At 43.7% G+C, this 14187-nt stretch overlaps 1 protein-coding gene across 1 annotated transcript in view; it reads left to right on the top strand.

The window, feature by feature from the left end:
- LOC307233343 (breakpoint cluster region protein) overlaps nucleotides 1–14187 on the top strand; it is a 31901-nt gene that overhangs the window by 1823 nt on the left and 15891 nt on the right. The window contains exon 2 of the mRNA XM_080004674.1: nucleotides 13460–13650. Within this exon, the coding sequence (XP_079860800.1) occupies nucleotides 13460–13650 (191 nt within the window). The remainder of the gene's footprint in view (nucleotides 1–13459; nucleotides 13651–14187) is intronic.

Genomic DNA, 14187 nt, shown 5'->3' with positions numbered 1-14187 from the left:
GCCATCTCTTATTATAAACTCCTAATATTTTGACCTGGGTTAGAGCTCACCAAATTCCTTTTTTTTCCCCAGAGGCAGGATTATTATGAATCACTTTCAAAATGCACTGAACTTTCACTTTCACCCAGTAGCAATGCAGTTTCTTTGCAAAGTGTATGACCCCCCCCCCCCATTTTTTCCTGTGTTCTATACCCTTTTGTCAGCATGCCTGCCCTCTCTTTTTCACTCCCTTCTGGTCTTTCCCCCGTCGAGTGCTGTAGTGCTCTTACAGAGAGTCTCCGATTGAGACAGCCTCTGCCTCCGGGCCTCCCAGTCGCTCAGCCCTGTCCTCTCCGAGTGTTTTCGTGTCAGCCCACATCAGTGTTGTTGTCCTTGGTGCAGAGTAATTAACTTATAGGGGGTTTGTGTAGCGTGATAAATTTGGGAAAGCTCTTTTGTTTGTGCAGTGGGGTGGAGGTGGAGGTTGGGGTGGTGATGGTGGGCGGTTATCCCTGACAACTCCCACTAAAAGTGGAATAGAGAGTGCTGAATGTGTGTCACACGGCTTCCTATTAATATTTCGGCAATCAGCGCTTCCTGTTGTTATGTGCGAGTACAATAGAGGAATCACTCATCCAGAGCGTGTATTGACAGGTTAACAATGTAACAATGTTAAGTGTGGATAAGGAGGCTGGTCCTGGCAACTTGATGCTGCCAAGTACACGCATAGAGGAGGTAGCAAGGGTTCCTCTGTGACTTGGTTCATCATAGTCAGTGGGCACATGTGCAAGGGCTGTGCCATCGTGGACCAGATCCTCTGTTAATCAGATAATTTTTAAATGACAGAATTAGGATACAAATGAGGCATATAAACAGAGCCAAAAAACTGGTTATCCATTCTGGTGCAGTTTAAGCCAACGGTCCAAATAAGCTGTTGTTATATAAGGCGATGGAGTCCAAAGCCCTTGACACAAAGCATGCCATGAACATGAACATTGTCTATGATATAATCAGCATAAAGGATAAAAATACAAGCTGCTCTGCATCAAATTCATTCGATCTGGTTCTGCCTCATTATGGCACAATATGACAAACATACGGTCATGTGTTTGCTTCATTTGTTTTAATTTTTTTACCTTGCCGAAATTTTCTTCTTAGTAAACTATACATTTAATGTAGATCATCGCTGAACTTTATATTCTTGGAATCACAGGCAGAGGCACAGAATCATGTATATTTATTATGTTGATATTCATTAGGTTCCTGATGTTGCAGAGCTGAGTCAGTTCTGTCCAATGGTGACATGCAGCTGAGCTCCGGCACTCCTGCTGCGTGTGAACCATTCTTTAAGGATTACCATAAATCTGGATTTATTTTCCTGATGTCATAATAACATTACTGTGCACATGGCCGGATCAGGGTTTGGGCAAAGAGTGAATTTTAACACAAGACTCCCAATAAACTGTTCTCTGTTGTGGTCAGCGCCTTCTCGAGAGCAGTTGGAAGGGGTTTTTTTTGTTTAACATCAAACATCGCAGCTTTCGCTAAATTCTATTAAATCTGCTCCATGCTACTGTTTTGAATTACCTCTCTACGCCTGCAAATCACTAGCGTAAGCAGACCAAAATTAACATGTCATGTTATTTCTATTTCTATCTCAAATCCTATAAAATGGACTGCCACTCTCAATGGATATGTTAATGTTACACACCATTGCCACATATTTACATGGTGTACAGGCCTGGACAGTTGGGAAAAATGCATGTCATTTTTCCCCACTGTTCCATTTCTGAAAGCCATCTACCAGTGGTTTATTGCCCTGCGTGGTGGTGGGCTCTGCCTGTTCCTTGGAAAAGACAGACTTGTCGGTTGACTCCCAACACTGACCAGCGCAAACAAACCTCCGCCTGTGCCGTCACCGTGACCCGCCCAGCCGTTTTAGCAAAATAGCAGCTCTAAAATTGACACTCCTTGGCTCTGTTATTTTATCTCACCCCCCCCCCCCCCCCCTTATTATTAGTAGTTGTTTAAAGAGTACCGTCTCCTGGTGTCTGCTTATGTAGGACAATTGTAAAACCTGGCTCTGAATAGAGATTCTGATGAGCTGTGGGCCTTTTAAAGAGGCCAACTCCCTGAAGGATCTATTTTGCCATAATTAATTATCGGTGTGACACTACTGACGGCACGTCCACCGCAGAGTCTGGGGTGTGTAGGCTGTTACACAGTTAATGTTGTTTTTTTGACTTTTTATTATGAGTGTAAAACCGCATTGGAGCGTAGGACAGCCAAGTGATAAAATACCCATTCATTTAATGATAATCCCTGTGCAAAAAATGTCAGATCAGATGCCTTTTCTCCCACTTTTCCACCGACAGTCTCCTGTTAGCCATCTGATAAGTTCCTTGGCCCAGTTTTGCGTTGGCAGACAGGTCAGTCTGGGATAGCAGAGACCCCCAGCTTTGACGCTAATGCAATGTGTCTGTTTGCAAAGGTGTTGAAATCTCCCAGAATGCCTGGCCTCCCGGTTCAGGGCCAGGTACTACATGCCCCCTCAGCAGAAGTTAAAAAAGGGTGCTGGCCGCCAGTCCTGGTTAATTGCAGAGTCATGAATATTTTAGGTCCCGTAAGAAAGCCCAGACAAGGCCTATCATTGTACCTGGATATCAACATCTGAGGTTTAGTGGTCGAGGAAGCTTAAGAATTCAGCCTCTCCCTTTCCTCCGTGAAATGAAGGCTTAGCCCTGTAAGAGGAAGTGCCACTGGACCCTTCGGGCCACAAGTTTGAGGGAGTGAGAGAAATGGCAAAAGACACCTGTGCTTCTCTGTGGCACACTGGGCATTGCCAGCTGCTCTCTCAGAGCGTTGGGATGAATAGCATGATTGTTTTGACGTAGGTCTAGCAGTATCGCAACATTTTCTTGCATTTTGTGAAATTTGTCATACTGTCAAGTCCCGACAAACTCATGTCAATAGACCTGTTCGGTACACCCACTTATCTGTAAGTTGTCAAAGATAGGCATTCGCGGAAGCAATCTTTGACATGTTTTACAAGGCAGAAGGCACCTCCTGCAAGCCCCCCCCCCCCGCTAAGTAATGCTCCCTCCCTCGTGCTATGTCTCACCACTCTGCTCCTGTAGTCTTAGTTCCCCACCCTGGTCCCACTCAAAGGGCTCTCTGTGCTGCTGGCTGGCAGGCCAAGTGTTTATGGAATGTCTCAGCTGCTCAGAGGGTGTGTGTGTGTGTGTGTGTGTGTGTGTGTGTGTGTGTGTGTGTGTGTGTGTGTGTGTGTGTGTGTGTGTGTGTGTGTGTGTGTGTGTGTGTGTGTGTGTGTGTGTGTGTGGTTTACTAATGAATCGTATAGTGCCTTGTGAGTTCACCTCTGGTAACAACAGCCTGACCCACAGGTTTTGTTGGTACTAATGGTCAGCACTCAGCAGGCAACTGTTCTCTCTGCACAGCGAGCCTGGTCAACGTGCCCGAACGGGCTGCTTCAAACCTCATGAACAACCCAGGCCGAAAGGTCTTTTTGTGAATGAACTTGCACTACATGTTAGCGCTGTGTATCTATCTTGATGCAAAGGAGTTGGCGTACAAAAAAAGCAAGACAGACATCACAATGGAATGATTCCAAATGTGCAACCACACAGTGCAGCCACAATGCTATTTGCAAGGATGCCCCAAAAAACAACAGTGTTGCCAGGCAGATAAATAGTCAGCCATTCAGAGACTGAGGCACCTCAGGTTAGGGTTGGTGAATGTTTCACTAATATTTAATGCCGATCTGAGATGTAAATGAATAATTAATTGTTCCTGGAGGTCATTGCGATTTTTCTTCTCACTGCCTGTGAATAAATTCTACAGTCTGATCACTGTCATCATGTCCGTTCTACAGAACACCAACCCCTTAATACTGTCACCCACAGTGGAATGCATAAAGTTTGGCCAACACAGATCAAAATGCATGTTGCAATATCTAAATGAATAGGAGTTGACTTGGCCTGGAAAGATTGTTTTTGATTGTAATTGTTTAGGCCCATGTGCAAAAGTTCGCTGTCATTTAGTTCTGTGTTACTTAAACAGCGTGTAAATGCCTCCTGTAGCCAGCTAAGAGTCTTTAAATTCTGCGCAGATCACTTCTACTTTGGAAATTTTCTTGGGACTCCTTGCATATATGACATGCATGGCATGTTTGAGATCTTGCCACTGATTTTCAACGATATGAATGAAGTCTGGGGATTGTGATGGCCTTTCCGAAACCTTTACTAGTCTTTCCTGGAGAAATTTCATTGTTGAGTGGAATACCCAACCTCCCTTCCACTTCAATGTATTGACCGACTCTTCAATATTGGCCTCTAGATTCTCTTGATATTTGATGGAATCTGTTCTTCCTTCCACCCGTGCAATATTCCCTGTGCCCCCCAGCTGCCACACAAACCCCAAAGTCTCATGGAGCCACCCCCATGCCTCATAGTTGGCAAGGTTTTCTTCTCTACAAATGCATCACCCAATTTCTCTAAGCATACCTTCTTTGTTTGTGGCCAGAAAGTAAATTTTTGGTTTCGTCATCCAAAGCACATTGCTCTCAAAGGCTTCAGGCTTCTCAGGCTTCTCTCTTTTGCATTCCACTGGAGGCGTTTCATAAAGAATCTGATTATTTGAATGGTCTTAACATGCAGGTTGAAGTCCACCCTGACTTAAGTACAGGGTAATGTGGCCCCCTAACACTGGCGGGTGGTACATAAGTTCAATTGATTAGCCAGCAAAGGCTAAAAGGTTGTTGCGGTGACACGTGTTGTACTGTACTGTTGTTACTTGGTTCCACTTATACATCACTAGATGTTCGAGCATATGTGTATTGGCTATCTGCATGCCCAAGCTTGAGCATATGTTCATTTTGTCTCGAGTGTTCATTAGGTTTGCAGACTGGAGCAATTATTGGGCTTTCATTCTCTCTCTCATGCCGGGCCTTACAGTGAGTCCTCTGACCACCCTGAGCTATTTCAACACACTGATTAGTAGGTGTGCTGTGCCGCGCTGTGCCGTGCCGGGCAGTGCAGTCCAGACCCACGCCACTCAGTGATACTATAATAGCACTAATTTTAGGCCACACCATAACAGATCTGAGGCGAGAGCTGGTGGGCCCCGCTGCAGCTACCAGCCCTGCGGTTTAAAGTGCCTCCCACTCCAGCTGACATCTCACATGGGCCTTGGATGGATAACGCCCTGATGCTTTGCCAGAACAAACAGTCAAACTCTGTGTTGTTTCCTTGATACAGATTCCGGTGCTAAAAACCTCCTTCTCACAAATTTCATGGATAAAGCCCAATCAGAAAATAAAACAAATGTGGATTGCTGAAGGGATTTGTGTCCACCACTGTACTTCCCACTGCTATGGGTATAAAAAGGCTCTTCAGTGGTGTTCTTTGTTTGTCTCTGAACCTAAATATCACCCTTGTAGTCTTTGTGAAATGGACAGCAGATAAATAAATCCATTTTCTTTCCATTTTGCCCCTTATATATTGAGGGAAAAGTCGAAGTGGCCACAATGTTTGGTGTCTGAAAGCCACTGGCCTAGTCCACCCCACCCGTCCCCCAGACTCACCCTCCTCTATTCACCCTCTCTCTGTCACCACGGTCTCCCCAGTGACCGTGTAGCGAGGGAAAGAATCCTTTTACTGGAGCCAATAAAGTGGTGCTAACAACATCACACATCAGCTTCTTCTGCTGCTTTTACTAAAAGTGCAACTTCTTTCTGGATCTATGAGGCTATTTGCGCGAGGACACAGAGGCCGTCCTTCATTGTACCGTACCAGATACTTTATTGATAAATGGTGGACACTAAAATATCCCTCCCAGCTTTTTTTTTTTTTTTTTGTATGTTGGGTGAATCAGTGCATTTGCCGTTTAGTCTTTATTTTTGTACATTGCTTTCTAAATCCTCCACGGCAACACAATCGATGCTTTGAATTAAGTACGTTTTAATCAAGTAGTTGGTGTGTCCAGATGGGCTGAGCGGGATGTACACGCTGTCCCTGCAATATCTGTCTGGGCCACTTCCTTTTGGTTATTTCCAGAGCTAAAGCGGCGTAATCACCCCCCCAACACACACACACACACACACACACTGAGCTGGGAAGAGAAAGACGGTGCTTTGATGCACGCGTCACATGGCGATTCCAGTGTCATTTTATAGACTGTCAACACAATCACTCTTTTCTGTTTTAAACCCTTATATTTACTTAAACCCCCCCACACCAGGGTTTCTGCAGGTCCTTAAAATGTTTAAAATCCAATCATCCGAATTTTAGGCCGTAGAATGTCTTCAATTGTCTTAAATAGGATTTTCACAGGTCTTAAAAATTGATTGGATTATTAAATTCAGGGATTGAAAGAGCTCACTTTTCATTGGATGCAGCTATTTTCACGTCAATTTGGGTGACTTGTGTGAATCATCCAGCTCCAAAGAGTTTGGGTTTTTTATTTTAATTTTCTTATTTATATCTTTTTATCCGTCCGAGAGAACAACGTCATCTGCAAATGAACTAGTGGACTCGTTCCCTGGTATTATGTTAGAAGATGCGCACACAGCTCTCCGCTTGTAATTTGTGTCGGAAGTGATGCTGCGTTCATGGGAACTAAGAAAATTGTTATTCGTGTCGGTAGTCCACCACAAGTATATTTCAGACCTGTGTGACTCAGATTTGTCTTCATTTCTTTTGTACTTTTTTTTTTTTTTTTTCATATATGGACATGAAATAGTTCTTAAATTGCATTCATAATAGTCTTACAAAGGTCTTAAATTTAACTTGTTGAAACCTACAGAAACCCTGCACACAGACTTGTCCACAGAACATTCCGGAGGATAAATTGTTTTCTTGTTTGTTTTTCTTTTTTTCTCCATATTGAATTCCCTGTACTGTTTTTCCAACTAAGCTGTCTCATAAGAGTTCTGCGAAGAAAGCCACAACCGGCATTGTGATGAATCTGAATCTGCAACGCTTCTTGTCTCACCGCACATCTGTCAATCCCTCCCTGTTTGCGTTCATCTCTATGGATTAGGATTACAGACCCGAGTGTGTGTGTGTGTGTCTTGCTTTTTCCACAAACAGGGCATTGTGCATGTTGCTCTATCTGCTCTGTAGAAAACCTCTTAACATGCGGGAAGGAATAGGGTTTCACGATGATGGATTCTCCTCCAGCTGCTTGGCCGTGGTCCTCTTACGTGATTGGGTTTCTATGTTTAGGTGGTTTCCCAGAAATTGGATAAACCAAACACGCCTCAGAAATGCTAAATTCAGAAGTGCATAAGGGGCGGGGGTGTTCTGACAAAATCACACCATCATTCTTGGAGACTTTGAGGAATGGCGCCTTTAGCGACAACCAAGGCTCACCGTGATCCCCGGGCCAGTGTTGTGCTGCTACACGGCTTCAAAGTCACAGCTGTCGAACTAAGCGGTCTTATGTAATGTCATTAGAATGTTTCTATTACATCTCTATTCCACAGCTGAAACACTTTCAAGAGGGAGCGAGTCGGGTAGAAGACGAGGGGTAAATAGGAATGGCAACGTTTCCCCGACGCCACCCAGTTGCACAGCTCTTCAGCATGTAACAAAGACGCTCTCCTGTTGGATTGCTATGCGGTGGGAAAACGAGAAATCCTTTCTCTACGCCGGCTCCGCATTATGCCACATGCCAGTCGACGGTTCCATCTATTACCCATTGAACCGAGTGCCCTGAGGTGTTTGCGTTATGTTCTCTGTTGTATTGATTGGCTGAATTTCTTTGAAACCCACAACTGGTGGCATGCCACACTGTATGAGTTTAACCGGAATCTTTGGGTTTTAAGTGAGACTTGAGAATAAAAATCACCTGTTTTGTTCGTAAGTATTTATAAATCGGCGTTTCGGCTCGAAGAAATTAGTGCCGGTCCTCATGTCCTTGGAGATTTCAATGTCCCGAACAAAGCAGAAATTCCGGTCAAACATTATCTGTTTATTGAGCTTAAAACCGATCGATAGGTAGCCTATATACCGAATGACATTTTAAATCTACATGCCTTGATGATATTTTTTATTGAAAAGTAGGCTACTTTTGCTTATAAATATTATATTCCAAATAGAATTTGTCCCGTCAATAGACTCACGTGCATAACGCTAATTTAAAAGTAGGTTAATATTATGTTAGCCTTACGTTCATTGGGGCAGCATGTAAACACAAAGAATATCCTTCAGCCTTAGGCCTACATATTCTCAGATAAAATAAAACTGAATAAAAACCTGTAACCAAACTATGAATATATGTGGCCCTATTGTCAACGATGCATCATCTTTCTCTTTCTCCTCCAAGTTGCTTTGGACACTGCCGCTCTGTCTCCGCTGCGGTGTGTTTACAAACCCAACCTACCCAAGAGCGAGGGGGCGGAGCTTCTTTCTACACCGCGTTCCAAATTATTATGCAAATTATATTTTTCTCTGATCTTCCTAAATAGTCGATGCAAATGACAGTCAGTATAATTTTCAACTCATCACCACTCATCAATTCGAATGTTTTTGAACAAACCTCCCAATGATTACAGTATTTTTTTCAAAAATAAAAAACTCAAAATGCACTGTTCCAAATTATTATGCACAACAGCATTTCAAAACATTTTATAGGCTGTAAAGAGCTGAAAATGGTCATTTGTTGAATTTGCAGCACTAGGAGGTTATATTTACTGAATATCCAATCCATCAATCCATCGATCCATCAATCCAAAACATCTTAACAGGCCAAGTAACATGTTAACATAGGACCCTTCTTTGATATCACCTTCACAATTCTTGCATCCATTGAACTTGTGAGTTTTTGGAGAGTTTCTGCTTGAATTTCTTTGTAGGATGTCAGAATAGCCTCCCAGAGCGGCTGTTTTGATGCAAACTGCCTCCCACCCTCATAGATCTTTTGCTTGAGGATGCTCCAAAGGTTGTCAATAGGGTTGAGGTCAGGGGAGGATGGGGGTCACACCATGTGTTTCTCTCCTTTTATGCCCATAGCAGCCAATGACACAGGTGAAATGACAGGTATTCTTTGCAGCATGAGATGGTGCATTGTCATGCATGAAGAGGATTTAGCTACAGAAGGCACGGTTCTTCTTTTTGTACCATGGAAGAAAGTGGTCAGTCAGAAACTATATACTTTGCTGAGGTTGTTTTCACACCTTCAGGGACCCTAAAGGGGCCTACCAGCTCTCTCCCCATGATTCCGGCCCAAAACATGACTCCGCCACCTCCTCGCTGATGTCGCATCCTTGTTGGGACATGGTGGCCATCCACCAACCATCCACTACTCCATCCATCTGGACTATCCAGGGTTTGAAAATTAGTCTTCATGTATTTCTGGGCCCACTGCAACCGTTTCTGCTTCTGAGCATTGGTTGGAGCATAGGTGTGGCCCAATAGTAGGTTTATGCACAACTGCAAGCCTCTGGAGGATCCTACACCTTGAGGTTTGTAGGACTCCAGAGGCACTAGCAGCTTCAAATACCTGTTTGCTGCTTTGTAATGGCATTTTAGCAGCTGCTCTCTTCATCCCATGAATTTGTCTGGCAGAAACCTTCCTCATTATGCCTCTATCTGCACCAACACATCTGTGCTCTGAATCAGCCACATATCTCTTCACAGTACGATGATCACGCTTAAGTTTTTCGTGTAGTATCGAATGTTTTCATACCTTGTCCAAGGCATTGCACTATTTGACGCTTTACGGCAGCAGAGAGATCCTTTTTCTTTCCCATATTGCTTGAAACCTGTGGCCTGCTTAATAATGGGGAACATCCTTTTTAAGTAGTTTTCCTTTAACTGGGCTCACCTGGCAAACTAATTATCACAGGTGTCTGAGATTGATTTCAGTGATCCAAAGAGCCCTGAGACACAATACCATCCATGAGTTTCATTGGAAAAACAAAAAAATGTAATGATTATAACACTTCAATCCAATTTGCATAATCATTTAGAACGCGGTGTATATCGACAAACCCAATTAGCTCGAGGTGAAAGGTCAGCTTTAGATCGTCCAAATTGATTGTGTGGCCCCTTGCCTAACGCTTATATAAATGAACAATTCTGCGGAAGACTTGAACAAAATTATCAAGTTTATTATATTTCAACACAGAGGAAAAAAATATGTGATAATATTGAGGTTCGATTAGATCAGATTCAACTAATTGCCATTGGCCAGAGAACAAGTACTGAGGCAACAAAATGCATTTCTCTGCATTTTACCCATCCTAGTAACTGGAGCAGTGGGCTGCCATATAGAGGCGCCTGGGGAGCAATTAGGAGTGTGTGTGTGTGTGTGTGTGTGTGTGTGTGTGTGTGTGTGTGTGTGTGTGTGTGTGTGTGTGTGTGTGTGTGTGTGTGTGTGTGTGTGTGTGTGTGTGTGTGTGTATTTATATATATATATATATATTTTAGTTTTATCACCCGGCACTCATTCAAATTGTGCTTGGAGGGAATTATGTTCAGCAGACTTTATGACCGGAGAGATGTAAATATGTTGGACTTCAACAGATTTTCCTGGTCAAAAACCAGTTCACCAGCAATTACCAGATAACGGAAACTCTTATAAATATAGGAATTTATTCAGCACAATAAATTCTTCCCAAAGACCATGCCGGTCATGGTCTGGACTGGGTAGCGGGGGGAGGTGTTTGTGAAGAGATGACCTTGCGCAGAAAACCTGTTTCCTCTATGAAGTTGATGAATTGGCAAATTTTCCGGACAGACCTACCCTGGACACTTCCTCAGAAGCAGCCCTTGTGATCCATAGTATAAAAACACTTAGGCGCACTGAGCCTCTATTGTGATATCCCCTGCTCTCTCACAATGCTGCAGTCAAGAGAGCCTGAAAAACACATACAGTACGTGTTTTCCAGGGCGGGATTCCTCTCACAACCCCCAGTTTTGCATGATTCAAAGATAACCCTTTTCTTTTCGGCTGGAATGGGATAGTTTATGGGTCCAGCAAACTACAGGTCTGTGTCCCAGAGAGGATGTGGCATTCAGTCCGCGCCACATCTGACGGTCAACTTTGCAGGAACAGAGTGGCCTTTCACACGCACTTCCTCTGCGCTGCGAGGCCGATGTGGCCTTTTGCTCAAGCGGTCAGTCTAGCGTTCTTCCTATCACTCCTCCTCTTCCTCTCTTTTTTACCCCCCTCTGTCTCATTCTCTCTCTCTCTCTCTCTCTTCCCTTCTCCTGCTCAGCTGGTTTGTTCACGTCTTTTGTCTCAGCGGGCCTCAGTGGCCGTCGGCTCGCCCCCCCTAACTGTCACTCTGGCCTCTCCGGGCGGACTCGTAATCTTTTTTTTTTTCTCCTGGTTTCCGGAATACTCTATTTCCCGTTTGCTGAAAGATAAGCGCTAGTTCTGCAACCTCGTATTAACATACCAGGTTTGAGGACAAACACCCCATCGGCTTCTTTTTTACTGCCGATGTATCATATGGCTGCTTGTCCTGTCGGCTGGCGTGCGCCTCACAATGCTAATCATTGTAATAGTGATGATAAGCGATGGTGAGTCACGTTGTCTGACAAGCGGCTCAAGAACCCGCCGCGCCAAGTCTGAACGAACGACAAAACAAATGTTCTCCTCATCTCGACGAGGTTTATTTGTCACATACATATAAATACGTTCATACATATATGCAGTGAAATGTCTTTACAACGCACCCGGAGATTATGCACAATAGTTACTAAACCGAACATAATAGCTAAGCTAATTCCTACCTCGCTAACTAACTGAAACTGACTGATTCCTGAAAAGTAATGCAGTTAGTGAATAAAATAATATAAATAGAATAAAATAAAAATAAGACTATAATATAATAAGACTATAAGAAGATAATACAGAGTGGGGGTTCAAAATAGAAGTGAAGGAAATAGTTATGTATATGGGATATGTAGATACAAATATAGAATATATAATATTCTTTGTATATACAATATATAATTGCTATGGTATGCTAACTATATAATATTATTGTATAGTTATAGGGGTTCATAATTGGTGACACATGCAACTACATGGTGGTAAACCATATTCTCTAGGACACTAGGCTACTAGTTAGGGTCATTAATACACAGCAAAACTGCGCAGTCGGTTAATCTAATTTTCGTCAAATGGCTGCAGATGGTGAGTCGCGTAGAAGCACAACGAGAGTGAAGCCAGCTTTTTTTTTTTTCATGATTCACAGAGCAGAGCTTGAAATTAAAAAGAAAAAAGAGATATGAAATGAGACATAACACGCATGGCGGTGAGGGACAAAACATAGAATATCTCAAACGTATTAATAAACAAAACTACCAGAGGTGCCCTTTAAACTGGGCCACAGGTGTGACAAGCGGAGCACATGTGTGAGCCCCCGCAGTGTTGTTCCCAGGCTTATTCCGACTGCCGTGGGACAATCCCTGTCCTGCTGGCGCAGGCTCCGCGGAACGCAAGGGCAGGGCCACGGGTTTATGAAAGTAGAAAGAGGATTTGATACATGAGGGAAAAGGGCGCAAAGGGGGCGGCCTAATGCTTTGTTTTTGTTGCCAAGCAAATAATAAAAAAAAATAATAATAATAAAAAAAAAACACAAGGATCAGTCATCCTCTATAAGCCGACGCATTTTGTTGAGTTTTTCTCGGGGGTCCACGTGCATCAGCAGTATTAAGTTGCTGAGCGTTTTCATTATCCCTGCAACACATTGGAACCGTTGGAACCATACGTCAGCCAGACCTCAAAGTGAAACTTTTATTTTTTTATTTTTTTTTTGATTGTCACCTTTCGGAACATTGTATTTATTAAATCGGCAATCTTGGTTGGTTGGTTTGCCCTCGTCTTCGCTCCGAGACCGCCATTGTCTTTTATCAAAAGTTTTCCTTCTTGTGATCATCACCCGTTCACTGCTTTTTTTTTCCGCGAAAAGCGAACCCTGCCACCATCAATGTAAACAGCATATAGAGGAGTATATACAAAAGATATACCTTGCAAATACATTGAATGCCTGCTTCTTATCAAGTGCTCGCTGAATAAAAATGGGCTAAATGTCAAATAGGGGATTTTCATTTAATGAGTAATCTCACAGATTACCACTTAAAGCTTGCTGATCGTTGCAATGAATTGTGATTATTTAATTGACATTTATTTCTCAAATATTCTTGGCAGTGGAAAACATTGCTGTAGTGGACAGTATTGTTACAGTCGGCTGCACTTCCTCAGGGGCTGTTCTCTGTCAAAGATAAGACTGAAAGGGGGACTGGTATCTACTGGTGCAAAGGGTTAAAACCTACTGAAGCAAACTAAATAAATAGTAAAATGCGATATAACAGCGACTGTTATCAAGCAATTTACCATGATATATTAACGTGTACTCTGTAGCTGTTTTGCGTGTTGCAGGGTGTTTTGTGGATTCCTATCACGCTATCCTTCCGAACCCAACATGACCGTTGTCTCTCCACAGAGAGCCAATACGGCGAGGCTCCCGCTTCCTACGGTTACAGCCTGGAGCAGCAGGCGGAGGAGCTCCAGCAGAACCACGAGCACGACCCCCTGGCCTTCGGCGGCTCCCCGTCCTCGTCGCCGCGCCTCCGCTCCAAGAGCCGCAGCAGCCGAGACACTCAGTCCTCCGGCTCCCTGGAGTCCACTCTGTCGGTATGCTCCTCCGGGACAACCGCTGCTCCCCCGTTTCCGACGTGTCACCATGTCTGTTGCTGTTGTACTGTGACCGGAAAAGATCCTCCTCCCTATCTGCACATGAATGTGTCATCGGCGGTATGGGTTGCATGTGTTGTATGGTAGCCTCTCTGGTCGTTTTGCTCAAAAATTGGACAATGACAAAATGGAAGGCGAGGACAAAGCAGTTTGAACACCTCTATGGCACTTCTTCAAACACCTTAGGCTTTAAGTAAGTAAGAAGGCTGCACCAAGAGCATGTTGCAGCCTACAGCCTAAAAAGTAAGCATTCTCTGATTTCCACATACTGTAGGTTAAAATAAATTCCGGCCCTTTACCTTACTCCCTGTGTCTACATGTGCATTCTCTTTGCAATCTTCAAAGGATATACTATGAGTGGGGGTAGGGGAGGATGTGCTTGGTTTCCCTGGAGCTCTTTAAACCATCCAGTCAATACAATGTCAGCTGCTTCGCACCATGCTCCAGCGAGCTTTTTATTGACAACGCATCAAGCAC

The sequence above is a fragment of the Zeus faber genome, assembly GCF_960531495.2.
Source record: "Zeus faber genome assembly, chromosome: 7".
In the NCBI taxonomy this organism is placed as follows: Eukaryota; Metazoa; Chordata; class Actinopteri; order Zeiformes; family Zeidae; genus Zeus; species Zeus faber.
The sequence above is the reverse complement of the archived record's forward strand: the minus strand, read 5'-3'. Positions and strand labels throughout refer to the sequence as shown.